Source organism: Cryptomeria japonica, chromosome 5 (genome assembly GCF_030272615.1).
Source record: "Cryptomeria japonica chromosome 5, Sugi_1.0, whole genome shotgun sequence".
Taxonomy (NCBI): domain Eukaryota; kingdom Viridiplantae; phylum Streptophyta; class Pinopsida; order Cupressales; family Cupressaceae; genus Cryptomeria; species Cryptomeria japonica.
In genome coordinates this window covers 875,375,286-875,392,920 of record NC_081409.1, presented here as the reverse complement: position 1 = coordinate 875,392,920, position 17,635 = coordinate 875,375,286, and the positions used below count along the sequence as shown (strand labels likewise).

At 35.7% G+C, this 17,635-nt stretch overlaps 1 protein-coding gene across 4 annotated transcripts in view; it reads right to left on the bottom strand.

Moving 5' to 3' along the window:
• Nucleotides 1-10,314: 10,314 nt before the first annotated feature.
• Nucleotides 10,315-17,635, bottom strand: part of LOC131067395 (probable E3 ubiquitin-protein ligase XBOS32) — a 96,038-nt gene continuing 88,717 nt past the window's right edge. For 3 of the 4 annotated variants that reach the window (XM_058002371.2, XM_058002378.2, XM_058002379.2), the window contains one exon: nucleotides 10,315-11,261. In XM_058002371.2, coding sequence (XP_057858354.1) covers nucleotides 10,660-11,261 — 602 coding nt within the window. In that variant the 3' untranslated portion in view covers nucleotides 10,315-10,659. The remainder of the gene's footprint in view (nucleotides 11,262-17,635) is intronic. The other variant, XM_059221811.1, reaches the window with a different exon arrangement.

Genomic DNA, 17,635 nt, shown 5'->3' with positions numbered 1-17,635 from the left:
GAGAAGTAAAAAAACAAACCAAATAAGGAGAGGGGGGTCACCAACATAGAAGGACATTAATTGAACTTGACCAGAATTGTGGCAAGGCTTGTAAAGAAATCCAGAATCTTTTGTTCATTACATTAAATGTCATAAAAGATGTGAAGTTAGGAAATCAAACATAAGAATCAAAAACACACAATTAGGAAACCAAAAACCTAAAATGCTAATGAAAAGAGATCCTAATACACTCAATAAAGGAATGAAAGATGAAATTCAAAACAAACGCAAACCTATATTGCAGAATTCTCCTTCATTGACCTCCATTGTCCTTCTTTCACTTTCAAATGTGATTTTGTGGATTTCACCTACAAGTGCAATTGCAAGCAAGATGGTGAGATGAAAATGGCAGAATAAAGTTACTCAAAGCGTGGTTGTCAAAAATGAGCAATGAGAGCTCAATTTATAGAAAAGAAGATTTTGAATCAACAGACGAGATTAATTTGAAAACAGGAAGAATCAGCGGCTAGGATCAAACACATAATAGAGTTTCGATGAGGAGACAGAGAAAAAGAGAAATAAATCCAGAATCAAATCAAAGAAGATAATATGGGGATTTAATAAATAAACAAAATTGATTATCCTCATATTTTTCCAAATTAGCAGTTTGAAAAGATAAATATGGAATAATTAAATAAATAAAATTTGTTATCTGCATATGAGAACATAAATATGATAAATTAATAAATTAAATTTATTAATTTACCATTCATATTTAGGAATTAGCTAATCAAATAAATTGAATATATTTAATTATCGAAAAAAACCCAAGATTGATAATGATTTTGATAAAAGACTAATAAGATTGATAAGACCAATTGAGAATGACTTGATGAAGAATTGATAAAGTGCCATGAAAGGTTGATAGAGTGTCACAGAGGACTGATTGAAATTGATTGATAAAGAGGTTGATAATTAATGACTGATTAATCATCAAAAAAGAGGGAATTAAGTCTAATTGTCAAGATGAGACCAATTCGAATGATTTGAAAAAGATAAAATGCCAATCATAATGATCTAGGACCAAATGTGAATCAACAAGACCGATTAGGATTGGATTTGAAATGAACTGAAACCAAAGGAATGACACAATTTTAACATATGATGAAGATCAAATGCGACATAGAAGACATGTTAAAAGTTAGGTTAGTGACGTAGGAGTGATGACTAATTTTGAGTGTCTAAAAGATGAAATATCAATAGACACTTGTTGCCTCTTTTCAAGTGCCCAATTGGATAATCCCAATAGACACTTATTCATCATCTTCATTGTTCTTTTATAATCCCATTTTAAGCATCCGAATGTGAGAAATATTAATTAAATATTTATGTCCACAATTTGTCTATTGCTAGTGGAACCTCTCATCCCTTGTGAATGTATTACAAACACAATGAGAATAAATATTATAAATTATTTTCTCAATGCACTCTAATTCCTAAGGACATTTTCCAAAGATGATGGAACCATGTAATATAATAAAGGATTTACAAGGTAGATGGCACCTCAATCCAATATTCTCCCACTTGACAATATACATTATAGACTCGCACATAAGAATCAAAAACAAGGTAAAAACATCCCTTAATCAATCATGTACCACTTGAACCTTAACCATGCTCTCATGCTTTGACAAGATTACCTACAAAAGCAACCATGATAACCACAATCAAGCAAAACAAAAATTCAAATCCTCCAACATGCCACCTATGGAAGAAAAAGAAACATGCCAAGGTGAATCATATCAACTATCACCAAAACTTACACCAATATTTACATGAACACAAGCATCAAATTCAAATGATTAAAAAGGCTCTAAGTAACTATCTTACTCATATTAGTTGGAATAACAACCACAACAAATTGCAAATCATCCAAGCTAACCTAACCTCAAAAAGGGTAAACCATCATAGATAGAATTTCATGCCATCAACATATCAACCCAAAACTGTGATCAAGTAGATCAATATATCTATCCTCCTATCTTAAATGCAACATACCAATCCATAAATGACCACAAACAATGCCAACTAACAACTTTTGCATCACCAATAATACAATCTCATGGATATATAGTTCATATTGAAACAAATGCAAAATCATTTGGCTACTCTTGAATCCAAAATCTCTTCTATATTGGGATTAAGGTGTCTCAAGCTTTGCAAGTCCTAACATTGGTATTTGATTTGATTTATTTAATATTTGGTTTATTTTTTAGCTTGCAAGGACAATTTTGTTTGCACATGCTATTTCATCCTCTAGTGGAAGTTGGCATGTTGACTTGTCATCCTACTAGGAAGGTGACATGGCTTATTTTGTCCTCACATGGAGGCAGGCATCCCATTTAGAGGACCTTGGACTTTTGTTGTGGTGGGTGATAAATGTCATGTAATGACAAATTTATGATACACCTACCTATGACAATTTATGACAACTTTATGACACACCAACCTATGACATTTTATGATAGATTCTATGATAAAATGGACAAGTGTTGGAGGCACCCTTGCATGGGGAAAGTGGATGCCAAAATTGGGTTATGGAAAGTTGTAAGAGGATCTGTTATTGTTAGACCATTATGATTGATTCTCTTACAATTGTAAGTGTTGCCAATAACGATTATTTAAATATGGCAGTTGTAAGAGGTGTAAGAGCATCTATCATGCCTAAGGATAGTAAAATTTGGGTGCCCAACTTAGGAGGTTTGGTTGGGGAGTCATTTGAAGATATGCATGGGTCATTTGCATGCTTACAGGTAGTTGAAAATGTGTGCCAAGTGTTTTGCACAACCCCATCTTTTGTCTTCATCTAGAAGCTCCATCCTTTGTTGTATTTCTTATGACATGTTTTAAGAGGGTCTGATATTGTTAGACCATTCTGATTGATTCTCTTACAGTTGTAAGTGTTGTCAGTAATGATTATTTTTATGACAGCTATAAGAGGTGTAAGAGCATCTATCATACCTAAGGATAGTAAAATTTGGGTGCCCAACTTAGGAGGTTTGGTTAGGGAGTCATTTGAAAATGTACATGGGTCATTTGCATGCTTGCAGGGGGTTGAAAATGTGAGCCAAGTGTTTTGCACAACCCCATATTTTGTCTCCATCTAAAAGCTCCACCCTTTGTTGTATTTCTCTATATAAGATGGTCTTGGAGAGCATCATGTATGTTGTGTTATGGAAGTGAAGTGTTGTGTTGCTAGAATTAATCTAGATTATGACTTGTGAGTTGTATAACCCTATTGAAGAAGCTAAGTGTTGATATTGTATTGTAATTGTTAGTTTACTGGAAAACAAAACACTATGCTTTTAGAGTGAGTTTTTTCTCCCAAAAGGGTTTTCCCCACGATATATCTTGTGTTCATTGTTGTATATATTTATGTATGTTCATTATCTCCTTCTAAATGTATTTCTATTTCTATAATAGTTAAGATTTGTAAGAAAATTTGCATTATTTCCCCCACCAGATTAGTGTTGGGAAGTGTTTTTTGCACCTTAGATTCCTTTCATTCTATTGAGTAATTATTTCCAATCAACAATATGGAAATATATTCTTTATTAATCCTATCTATCCTATGTACCATGAAATGTCCATACCTTCAAGCAACTATCTCATGGGCATTACTTAAGAACTTTCTTAAAACTTTACATGACCACATCTTTGCTCACTTGATTTTTCTATACATTATTTTGGCAAACCCCTTTTCTCAATGGTGAAAGAAAAAAATCTCCTTACTAAAACTTAATCTATCCTCTACTCTAATATAATTCCCTCAACAATGCAAGAATAAAATCTCCTTACTAAAACTTAATTCGTCTTCCACTCTAATATGCATGCTCCTTGTATTGCATGGTGCTATATCTTAGTTGTCCTATGAATTCATAGATATGCTTAGCAAAACCTTTACCCCCTACACTCCTAGTCAATCCTTTCATGTATCTCAATTCTATAATACCTCTCAAGATATATCACTATAATATCTAAAATAAGGTATGTATGATACTCTTGCATACTGAGTTGTTATTCCTAGGCTAAAATCATTTCATACTATTTGGGATTCTCTCCAACCCAACATCTAAGTAGATTTGTAGATTTTCTATAATTAACTAAGAATACATAGACATTAAAAAAAAAATACACTCTTTACAAAAAAAAGAAATTATTTATTAGTTATGTTAGAAATCTAAAAAACTATTAAAATATTATGATTGAGACAAATTGTACATTTCCTACTATTTTAAACTCTAATCACTTGTCATCCTTCTTTTAGTTTAAACACTTTAAAATTATTCTAAATTCCTTTATCTACTTAAAAACTCTATATATTAATTAGGCTTGTCATCCGAAACTCTTCTCTTAATTTAGACACTTATATTATTTTATCTACTAAAAACCCTATATTAGCTAGGGAATCAATCTTTTTTTTTCTTGCTATATTGGCACTAGACGACTCCCCATATTTATTCCAAAATTGTTTCATCAATTAATTTCACGAATGTGGTATGTGAGGAGCCCGGTGTAATAGGGGAGGAGAATTTAAATTGTCCTCTTATTGCCAATGAGCTTGACTACATGCAAAATATTTTATTCATTCTAAAATATGTTATTAATGTTGTTGTCCTCTTTTTTAGATTTTCAAAAATGTGACAACCCCTAGAAATTTTTGCCTAAAATGTATCATTTTTGTCTCCAAGGCACGTTTTACGAGGTAAAAAACTTACATTTGATAGTGTCAAATCATTGGGGGGTGTCTTTGCCATCATTGTCCAAGTTTTGGTGAGTTTTGGTCTTCCTTTCCCTAGCTTTTTGTGCAATTTCAGGTTTCAGAGCAGTCACTGTAGGTTGAAGATTTTACTCTATGACATGCTTCTCAAGACAAAAGTTTGCTTCTTGTTGGACTGGCTTAATCCTCAGTTCATCCTTGATCCGCGTTTCAAATTTCATCACGTTTCGAGTTCGTTTGCTATATTTTTTTTTCAATTTCGGGTTTTTTCTTCCTGACTGCAGATGGGAAATTTTTCTTAACTTGCAAATTTTATTTTTCCTTTGTTTTAGTGTTGTAGGGAGATTTTAAGTTAATTACAAGTGCACTTTATGTAATTTCTAAACTTGTAACTTACTTTTTATTTCCCCCTTGTTGCTTTTTGACTTTTTAGTCATTGTAAGAACTTTTTGAACATATTACAAGTGAACTTTAAATTATAAAGTTAAATTATAACTTATAATTCATTTCAAAAATTCCACTTAAGTGATTTTAAGGTATGGTAGGGGTTTTTCTACTCCATAACAAGTTTTATAAAGTCACTTTAAGTTGTAATAGGGATTTTATTTCCCTATTGCAAGTTTTATTTTTAAATTATTTTTGTGACTTGTAAGAGGAATTTTATTTTCCCTTTACATGTCTTTTGTTGAGTTGTTTAAAACTTGTAAAGGGAGTTTTATTTCCCTTTTACATTTATTTTAAACTTGTTGTTTGCTCTCACAAATCCGATTTTGCCTTGTGCATTGAAAAGTGAACATTTTAACTTGCAAATAGGTTAAAGAAACCCAACTTCCTTGGTTTCATGCATTTAAAACTTGTCATTTCTCCTCAAGAACCTAACTAGCAATATTGAAGGATTTTGTTGAAGATTTCCACCGATTTTTGTGGAGAGATTCAAGGAGGGAGAAGGCGTTTTGGATTTCTTCATATTTTCATGCATCTTGGAACTCTTTTCACGCCATTTGGAGGACATAGTTGTTGGTTTTGTGGCCTTCAAACAACAAAAACGTATTTGAGAAATGCCACGATATGTCTCATCTTAATGCCACGAATCTTCCCTTTTCCAAATCGTTTTTTCTTGTCTTGCCTAGGCGTGGAGGTTGGATGTCTTTCTTGACCAGTTCTTCATGCTTTTGATGGGCATTTTGATACATATAGCGTTTTGGCAAAAACATGGCTGGGGTTTGGAGTGTGGTTTGTTGTCTATTTAAGAGTTTCAATCTTCTCTTTCAAGGATTGCTTCTTGCTTCGGGAGGGCATTTTGATTGATCAAGGTATGATTCTTTCCCTTCTTCTTTCTTTTCATTTCTTATTTGTTTGGGTTTCTTTGGTCAATTTGTATATATGTTAGTTTTGTTAATTCTTGTCTAAAATCAGTTTTGTAAGAGATTTTCCCCTTTGTTCCAAGTTTGCAAAGCAATTTGTGGATTGCATTTGTCTTTCCCCATTTTCCCTCTTTGCTTGCATTTGGGATTCAAAAACTCGATTGTAAGTGAGATGAAAATAATCGATCTACCCCTTTGGTTGAAAAATCTTAACCATCTTTTGTTGAAATTCCAAGTTTCAAAATTGGAAAAATGTTCATCCTTTCAAAATCGGGTTTTTAAAATCTGATTACAAGTTGAAAGTTCTTCCCATTTTCATAAAGATGATCTTCCCAAAATATTTTCATTTTCACTCATATTCATTGCTATCATCCATACATAACATTCTCTTCATTTCGTACGTGTCAAAATCTCATTTTTCACCCACTACTTCATTTTCTTTTTTACAATTATACTTACACTCGGGTTTCAAAAGCTCGATTGCACATTTGTTCTTCCCCACTTGTATAATTGTAACTCGTTCCCCAAGACCCGAAATTGGTCCAAAATACACTCAAAAAACACTTGAAAATGAGTCTTAAAAGTCCAATAACAAGTGCAAACTTGTGTTTACCCATTACACATATGAAGTCGCATGTTTGTTCTTCGCAATTGCAAGATAATGCTTTGTTTTTCCCACACATGTAATGCAGCTTCCAGAACCCAAAATTCACTTGTGAGCCCATTTTTGCATCAATTTATCTCATCCCTTGTTAGTCTGGTTTGCACACATGATCTACCAAATCAATGGATTAAGGCATGGGCTTGATTTGGCAAGCAGATTTCAAGATTGGAGGATGATACAAAGAAGAGATAAAACAATTATTCATGGTTGAGAGCATAGAATGCTTTCAAGACAGAGATGGTCATGACATGAAAAGAGGAAGGCAGTCCTTTCCCTCCTGAAAAGCTAGTGCTACCCCAAGTAAGAAGATAAGGTTGAAGTTCGTTGGCCAAGGATACAAATCATTAAGGATGCAAATTCTCGTTTTGGTTCAAGATGTCTTTACCAATCCAGAAGACTTCAAGTTCTAGCATCTTGAAGCAGCATGAAGATCATCACAGACAAAGGATGAAGCAATTAGAGTCGTGTCTTCGGACACATAAGATAATCTCAATTATGCATTTGTAATTTTGTTTGACAAGTTACATGTAAAAAAAAAAATAACTTTGTAATTGCAAGTTAACTCATCACTTGCACTTTTGTAATTACATGTAAAGCAACTACAAGTTGAGTTCAATTAGGACTGTAGCTGGAATAAGTCATTGTGGTTGAGAGAATTTCTCAAGTTAGTTAGGATCCTCCCACCTTTTTCTCAAAGCTCATCTCCTATAAATACTTGAGGGTATCTATTATAATTGATATCTTTTGGCAATGCAACAAAAATTTGTCAGTTTGTATGTGCACTCTAAGACTTTGCGCTTAGATGTAAATCAGATTGCTTTCAATACAAGAGGCAAGTTGTGTTGAGACTTTGTGCCAATTCAAGTTGTTATGTGACGACATTTTCTAGAGTTGATTGTGAGTTTTGTTCTATTGTGAAAGAGGGATTTACATTCAATCTTGCAAACTTTGAGCTACTAATTGTATTTAGAGTTATATGTTTGATTTTCATATTTGGTCTTACAGACTTTGAGTTGCTTATCATATTTGAAGCTAATGTGGAACCTCAAGTAGGAAGATAGCTTGTAGACTTTGTGATGCTTCTATTTTTAAGACGTGTGCATATAAGGTGAAGTGCATCATGTAGTTAGACTTTGAGCTGCTACATATTGTGTTTGGTTAGCAGAAAGTCATCTAAAAAGGTTAATAGGAGAATAGATAGTCGAAGACTTTGAGCTTTCTTTCTGTTTTCCCGTCCTGGGGAAGTGACGGAGGTCTTTGTGCTTTCATGGAAACTTTGTTTCCCTTTGGGTTCCAAAAATTCTACAAAAAGTCTCATTTTTGTATTTGTTGTTATTTATTCCAATTGCTATTACTTTTCTGTGAAGAGAAAAGAGTATAGTTTTTTTCTTGAAAGAAGAAGAAAAATTGTTGTCCCATCCATATTAGATTAGTTTAGTTTGTAGATAGGGGGGGTCTTCCCTAAATTAGGAGAGTATCATACTCACACACTATGGCCGAAACCCCAATTTCGCACATTCCCCAAGTGTACAAAATTTTCAACCAACAAATATCTCAATCCCCGTTATTGATATAAGCCACCCAACGACCTTGCAGGTACTTCACATTGTCATAATATTCAAACTTTAAGTAGTTTCAATCCTTTGAAGAAGCTTTGCCAACCATCAATCAAATAGCAAACAAATTTGTCGCTACTATAAAGGCCCTTTTATAAATCTTTGTTTGCCTAAAGCAATGTGTTTTTAATCTTATCCAAAGAAATGATGCTTGAAGTCTTTTGAGAGCAAAACATATGTACTCAAAGCCTCCCAAGTTACATTTGCTACCCCAATATATGTTTGCACAAGGTACCCAAAAACATTGATGTAATCGTTTAGATCAGAATCTCTAAGGTTGTGAGTTTCCTTCCACTATCTTTTCAGGTGTACCTTAGAATTATGGAAAGAGAACAAAATAAGGATTCTTTACGTGTGTATCAATAAATTCTTGAATGATGAGGAATAATAAGAATTTTAATTGTAAAAGGTTCAATAGTGAGATAGGCTTAGTTTATTTGATTGTAGATGAGGTTTGATGTGTTGATTGAAAAAGAATTTAAATGTTCCATAGAGATACAAATTTACGAAACCTTTAGTAGCTTATATCAAGCTAGATTTATTTGGTTATAAACAAACGTTTAGTATTAAATATTAATTAAAACAAAATATGGTTATACAAAATATTTGAAATATGGTAATTTGTCGTATTTAGATTAGAAAATAAATCTGCGGTTAAGTACATCAGTAGAGAATAAATAGGTGGTGAAGTTGGATAAATGGTGGAACTTTACAGGAAATGATTTAGTGTTGCTGCATTTGCAGAAGGTAATAAATTAACACATAAGATGATTTTTCTTAAAGAGGCTTCTGCATAATCCATAGTAAGCAGAGCTGCCCAATGTGTTGGAAATTTAGCCAATTCTCTTTATGGCGGATTTGTATGAATATCATTATGCAGGTGCACAGAACCAACAAATCGGAAGCAGCAGGCTTAGCTTGAAATGAGTGACAAGAAACTAATGAGAATGGATGAAAATATTACGTAAAGACTAGGTAACAAAATTATAAATATCTCGTTTCAAAATGCCGGAATGTAAAAATCACAGATCGGAAGCAGGGGACAGATTGAAACGAGCAAGACGATTATGATAAGACTGGATAGAAAAGTGGCATGAACGCTAGGAAATGCCTAGTTGAATAGAAAGGTAAAGATCCAAAAGAATTACATAGCTCTGCAGATTTGATTTCAAAACTAGAATAGTAAGCACCATGCTCACAACCTTAATGTCAAGGCAAGTCTGATGCAGAAGCATCCTTAACATACTGGAGCTATCCTGCAGAATAATATGCAGATAGGAGTATGATTTCCAGCACATTTTTAATTAAATAAGTAGATACGTGTACAACAGTTGTATACAATCCTATTTTGTTTTTGTGCAGGCATATGCAGAATTGATAGATAAAATGCAATTAGAAATTTTTGAATGGCTGAAAAAAAGGTAAAATGATATCTATGGCAAATGCAAAATATCAGATATTGCAACCCCACAAAATGGACCAAAACTATATGTTACATACTTGATATGAACGAACCTCCCTGTCAAAGTTGATCTCTTCACACCATAGCAACACAGTTTTCTCAACTCTTTGACCCTTGATGAAAGGTAGCTCATTAACCAGAGAACTTAAGGTCTGTAAAATTTGTCAGGATATTTCATTACCCATAGCAACACTTCCCTTGATATTTCATTAACCCTTGATATGAACGAACCTCCCTGTCAAAGTTGATCTCTTCACACCATAGCAACACAATTTTCCCAGCTCTTTGACCCTTGATGAAAGGTAACTCATTAACCAGAGAACTTAAGGTCTGTAACATTTATCAGGATATTTCATTACCCAGATTACATGAGAGAAGTATAATGAAGATCAATTGAAAATTAGCAAGGTATGAAGTTAGTTCTAACTTCAAAATGTTTCTTGTCCAAGTTTAAGCATCAAAGAAATATGATATAAGTTTCATCCAATTAAAATGGATGGATTATTGTCCAGCTGCAAATCAATATAAAAAATTTATAACAATTAATATCACTATTTATTCACCTTTCAACTCCAGAATTTAGACATATATTATACATTACAATCCCCCTATATCTTTACAGAACCAAAACGGACACATCTTGAAGCCACAACTCTAAAGCAACCATCTCTGAGAACAAAAAATTTTAAATTGTGATGCAAACTTGAGAAGGAAGAAAACTTTAACTGCACCATTAGATGGACAGGCATTGCAACCATGCAATAAAAGAATACTAATAGATTTTCATGGTAAGTTTAACTTTGAGAAGCTACAGTATAATGACTCCATGAAAACAAACTTGGACGCCACCACCTGCTTTCAACCTGAGATGCAGAGTCCTGGGTATGCACAGAAGGAGACTTAGAAGCAGATTGGTCAATTTGTGCAGTTGTAGAATGTTCAGATGTACTGCCCATGGGGGTTGTCCTAGCAATTTGCCAAGCCTCCCCAGGGTTTTCAGATACTTCCGAATTGCAATGTGCTGCTGAAGGAGCACTTTCAGGGTCTCTAATACAAAAACTTGAATTGAAGGGAAATCTTTGACAGGTGAGCACACGAACTGAACTATTTGATACAGGAGACACCCTGCATCTCCGATAATCTACATTGCAAAGAGCAGTCGATAATGAAGTGGGTTCTGCAACCTCTGTTGAACAGGCTGTACATAGAGATAATGGCAGATTTGATCTTCCCAATTCCTTAATTGCAGAGGTATGGGCAAGCTTGATAAATGAAACTATACCATGTCGGCACATCGGGCAAGGTATGGAACCAGGAGGACCTGATACTGTAGTTGCAATATTGTTTGTGGAACAAAGGTACAAAGCACACCGCGTACAAAGTTCATGACCACAACCTGCAAGAAAACATGTCAAACATCAAAAACCTTATTGTTTAGAAACAAGAAAAAAATCTACAGAAACAACTATTTCATGCAACAAGATGAAAATAGAAAGCTTTAAAATAAGGTTTAATCATGCTTTCCAGTTGACAAAGATTCTACAAGAAATAGCTTAAGTTATTCAGAAAGCATGTTTACATGCCAACAGAACTGAAGCCGCAAAAAATCAATGATTAAAAATGTTCGCTTGCAATCACCTACAGGAGGACTAGACTTTCCCATCAACGGGTTGCCTAAGATATCATTTCTGTTTGGATCTCTTTTGGCTATATATAATATTTAGGGTAGTAATTCATCTCTTTTGGAATCATACGTATAGAATGATACATTGGGAATTTAAATACAAAGTTTGAGAAGAAGCTCAAACACAAGAAACATGGGATTTGATCAGTTATATTATAATTGGGTGATTTCAGAAGGAGCCACAGTCCTATATGCATGATTGTGAATATTAGCATCTGTTTGTACTCAGAAAAACATTATTACTAGCTGTTATAGCTGTACTGTGTAGGGAACTGTAGTTAATTGTGTTCCTAAACTGGGTTATCCCATAACTCGTATATTTTGGACCGATCTTCCCCTAATATAGTTATATTTTATTCAAAGCTGATATAATGTTAGCTGTATAATTTCTAGTTGGATCTTTTGTAACCACATCACACATCACCCCATCAAGATGGGGACCCCCCTTTTTTTTAGGTTTTGCCCTCTCTAGGAGTAGTCTCTCTCTCTCTATGCTCTTTTCTAGTGAGTGGAGTAGAATGGATTATCAAGCATGGCAAAGAATTGATTAGTAGATGGACTCACGATTCAATAAGCTAAGCAAAGAGTCAAGTGAAGAGTCATCCATAAGGTCGCCTACCTTGCCCCAATTTGTGAACAAATCTTTCATCAAAAACCCATCATTGGAGTGAATTTGCTTAAATGCCTTGACCCGTACCTTGCTTAGGTCCTAGAGCGAGATTTGGTTTTAGGTCCCGTCCTACTGAAGGTCACAGAGCGAATTTCCTCTATAGGTGTTCTTAAGGGCCAAATTGATGATGCTTTCATGTGGAGAAATTGGAAAACTTAAGACTCAAATCGATGAGGTAAAAGAAAGTGGTGAGTTTCGAGCCATGTCCTTGTAAAGATCCTAAGGTGAACTGCTAAGTCTTGTCATATAGGTCTTGTCCTTGGAAAGGACATTGAGCGAAATACCTATCTTGACCTTGTCCTTCCAAAGGACATTGAGCAAGCTTTTTCACTTAACCATGTATCTTGCATCAACTTGGAATAAATCTTTTAGACCGTGTCCTTGGATAGAGCATGAAGCGAGTTTTGTTATAGGGCCTGTCCTCCTTAAGGTCATAGAGCGAATTCCATTTTTGAAGCTTGTCCTTGGAAAGGTCTTGGAGCGAAAATTGTCATATAGGTCCTGTCCTTCCAAAGGACGTGGAGCGAAATTATCACCTTGCCTTGTCCTTGCTGATGGTCTAGAGCGAACTTGAATATGTCTTAAAGCGAACTTTGGTTAGAATCATGCCTTGTCCTTACCGTGGTCCAAGAGCGAACTTGAATATGTCTTAAAGCGAACTTTGGTTAGAATCATGCCTTGTCCTTACCGTGGTCCAAGAGCGAACTCTATCATTTGAAAATGTCCTTAGAAAGATCTTGGAGCGAATAGCATTATAGGTCATGTCCCTGCTAAGGACAGAGAGCGAATGGCATTATAGGTCCTGTCCTTGGGAAGGATGTAGAGCGAAATTATCACCTCAACCTTGTCCTCCTTAAGGTCCTAGAGCGAATTGTGTGTACCTTACAAGAGACCTAGAGTGAAATTCAACAAGACAAGCATTGTGGCACCATGATCAGTTCAAATATTCGAATTGCTAAGAAGAGTATAATCTGTCAAGTTGGCCAGCATCAAGAAAGACAATTTACATTTTTGTTTACACTGAACCAAGTCGGCCTTGTATCCCAAAAGGCACACCTCTACCCTAAGTCGCATATATAAGAGAGGTTGAAAGATCATTTTAACATCAAGTCAAAGCACAATTCCTCTCTATAAGCAGCAGATCACTGAATCACTACAGCAAGACAGCGAACTTCATCAAACATTAGCGAATTTCAATCAGTACACAAGGCGAACTTCACCATTAATTGCAGGGCTAGTCTTTTGGAGAAAGCGAATTCTGTCATTTGAAGATCAGAAGAAGCGAATTTGCTCAAGCAAGAAGCCTATCACACAGCGAATTCACCTTGGACAGCCCAGACTTGTATTAGGCATCAGACTTGCATTTCGAATAGTCATCTCATTAAGTAGTGTCAGTCATTCAATTGATAGGAAATCATCAAAGTCATTCAAGTTACGATGCATGTGTAGGATTAGGACAGTCTTATGAAGCATTCAGTTAGAATCATTATAATGTAGGACTGGTTTAAATCAGTACTTCATTTTCATTTATAAGGTTTTGCAAGCTCAAAGTTGTTAATTTTTATAACCTTGTCAAGACCCTAACTTGACCATCTCTTATAGGTAAATCATGGTAGCGCCTAAGACAAGCAGATCATCCTCACGGCAAGCTCTCATCAAAGAAGGTCAGAAGAGCAATGACTTGGAGACCAAGATTACGTCCCGGAGGAGCAACATTGGAGATACAAATCTTGGGGACTTCAATGTGAAGAAGCTTCGTGAGGCACCATACATTGGCAAACCATCACCTATAGCCAAGAGGATAATAGAGAGCGGCATCATCAAGGCAGCCGGCTTCCCTCCTACAGTTAGATGTCATGAACTAATGATTGAATGCGCCAAGCACTATGATTCACACTCAAGGACAATTGTGGCCAAGGATGGAACCGTTCTTGCCTACCTATCAGAAAGAGCCATAAGTGAAGCCTTCCATCTACCAAAACAGAGGGACATGATCTATAGAAGTTTAGAAGGAGCCAAATCGATTTATGAAGATGATCTTGATGCATGCCTATCAATCATCAATAGGGATTGGTTGCAAAAGAGTAGACCTTGCTTGAACAAGATACCTAATGGGCCACACCAAATTGACTTCCAAGAGGAATTTAGGGATTTAATCACCTTGCTTGGTCGGGTTATATGTGCTCCTCAAGCCTTTTGTTTTAACAAATGGATGTTCTTCATTCAAATAATTATTCAAGTGAAAGGAATGATTAATTGGGCAAGAATCATTAGTAATTGCCTAGATGTACATTTGAGAAGGTTGATTCCTACCAACTCATTCCACATGAGCTCATATATCATATATTCTCTAGCGAGTTATGAATATGTGGGGCTACCACATAGAGGCCGAGTTGGAAGAGAACCTGGAGAGATAAGGGTTTGTGATTCTTATGAAGTATTGCACCACCCACCTAAACAACACTATAGAACAATCAATGATACTTTCACGATGCACATCACTAGGACTCTACAAGGTGGGATCCATTAAAGATTGTCTCCGGAGGCACAAGAACTTGTCAAACAATATGGTGCATGGTTTATTCAATTTTTCAAATTCACCTATATAAGGATCCAAGGATGTCCTTCTCCTCTTTTTATGTTTCCACGTTATCCCACAGACAGGATAGTACTTCTCGAACTGGCAAGACAATTGTTAGCATGTCCAAATCCTTGAGGTACAAACATGGAGCTGTCATCACTAATTCCATTTCACTTGAGAATTCAATAGAAGTTTGCCCTTCCCTTCAAATAGCTGAAAGTGTCCAGCCAATATTTGTTTACACCATTTGCTTCTAGAGATAACTTTGATCCCTATGGTAATGTAGATGAAATGGCTGGAAGGAAGCATAAGCATGTGTTTCAAGTAGAAGATTTTTGGATGAATGCACAAAATGACTTCGAGATAAAGAAGAAGATGCACTCCCAGCTGCCTCTTGATCTCATCAGGAAATGCAAAATCTATAGAGTGGCTGATCAAGCACAAGATAGTGGTCGATATATCCAATCTACCTATGAGATGGAGGATAAAGAAATAAAGATTGATTGGGATGAAAAGGAAGTCACAGATATGAGGGAATTAATGAATCAAGTTTTAACTTGCACATGAATATGGGTAGATATTTGTTGGATTTTGCCAAGATCAAGAAGTCATTGAAATGTACATGAAAGAGACATAATATGGGACAAGAATAAACTGTATTCTCATTAATAGAAAATGATCAATGATTGTTCAATCGTTACATACAATGTAGATGAGCCTGCTTATATAGGCAAGGCTAGGGATGTGTATGAGCACACAAACATGACATGTGGCTCAATAAGAAACAAGGGTAGGTAGGAAATAGGTGTGGGTAGGTAGGAGAAATAATATAATATTCCACATGAGGTGGATCACCCACCGAAGGTGGAATTATCACTCCACAATAAGTGGATATGATAGTGTAATAACAAGATCAACACCAAAAGAGGTGGAATTTCTCCTACACACACTATCCCAATGTGGCACAAACACCCAAGTGTCTCATATCCAAACTACTATGAAATGCATTATCCTAAGTAAACTTAAGTAAGTGTAATAATATCCATGATGAATAATTATTTACACCAACACCCCCCCTTAAGTGCAACTTAGGGGAATGCACTTAAGTCTACAATGCAACTAAGCAATGCAAGATGGGTCCCGGCTACGAGGCCATGTTAGGTACCCATGCACAAATGCAAATGCATGCAAACCAATGCAATGAAATCTCTCACAAAGTGGGGAAAGAGAGAAAAACCCAATGGGAAAAAACCCTCCCCCAAAAGAGAGATGAAAGCTATACAAGAGAACTCTCAAAGAAGTATGTGAGGAACAAAACCCCATGTGAGGAAAATGTCCCCCCCATATGAGAGAAGAAGAGAAGTCAAACTGTGATCATCCCTCAATGAAGAATCTGCACCAATGATAGAAGCTCGATGTATGAAGAAACTGCTCCACGAACGTCGAACAACATTCCTCCCCTTAGGAAGAAACAAAACCAAAGGTGTATCCATAAAGTCTCCCCAATCATGAAGAGAAGATGTATGAAGAAAACTCATGATGAAAGGAATCTCTGAAAACTGCTCAAGTGTCCCCATGTCAATGCTGAAAGATACCCCTTCCAAAGATGGTAAACTGTGCCATACTGCTGAAAAAGGAACTGCAACATCTAGTGGAGATGGATGTAGAACAATGTCCAAAGACTCATGTGTCTCCTCAAAGAATAAAGAGACCTCCTCCAACTGCTGTACATAAGTATCCACAATCATGTCAACCTCGAAAGAATGATCATGTAGAGAATGAACAAGAGGGTCAGAGTGTGCCCTCGCAACAATCGAAGAAGGATCATCTTCATCAAAGAGAAGATGTATGTCATCAATGATGTCTCCCAAATCTGCAATGTAGGATTCCACAAACAAACCTGCAATATCTGTTATGTAATCATCCCATGAATCTGAAGCTGGAAGACAATGTATATCCTGCTGCACTGAATCACATGTAGGCAAAACTGTCGCACTATCTGCATCATCAGGTGCAATAGGTGATGTGATATCAATATGAGAAGATGAAGTACAAGACTCAAGAACTGGGTTACATGTGAGAATCCCCAAATTCAAGTGTCCAAAGTTCTCCTCAAAATCTGAATCATCACAATAAGTGTGATCATCATGTGTAGAATCATCAAATGTGAAATCATCATCATCAACAAAATCTGAAAAGGAGTATAACCGAGATGCATGATCAACCACCCCAGTTGCAATGATAGCTCTAGTCTCCATGTCTCTAATAAAAACTGAGTCAGGTGTGAACTCCACAACTCTCTTAGTTGCGCCATGTGTGATTTGATAGATAGAAAGGAGATTGTTTGTCAAGTGGGGTACACACAACACATCATTGAAGGAGTTATCCCCAATGTCAATAGATCCTTTCCCAATCACATCCATGTATGTATGATTGCCCATCAAAATCTGTGGCATGGTGCAAGGCTCAAATGTAGAGAACATAGACTGTGAAGATGCCATATGATGAGAAGCCCCTGAATCTAGAAGCCATCTCTCTGAAGTATGATTTGTTGTAGCACATAGAGCTTGTCCTTTTCTTGTTCCAAAAGAGTGAGTCTTTCCACTTGTAGAAGCCATGAATGCTTGCCCTTTTCCTTTTGAATGTGAGGAAGTGGAAGTTGATGAATCATCCTTCTTGTAGACTTTAGGCAAATCAATGTTATGCTTTTTGATGATATGTGTGAGCTCATCAATCTTCTTAGTATGGCAACGATGTTCCTCATGACCAATCTTTTTACAATAAGCACAAGTAGGTCTCTCTCTCTTTGGTGAATTATCTTTCTTGGAAGAAGAT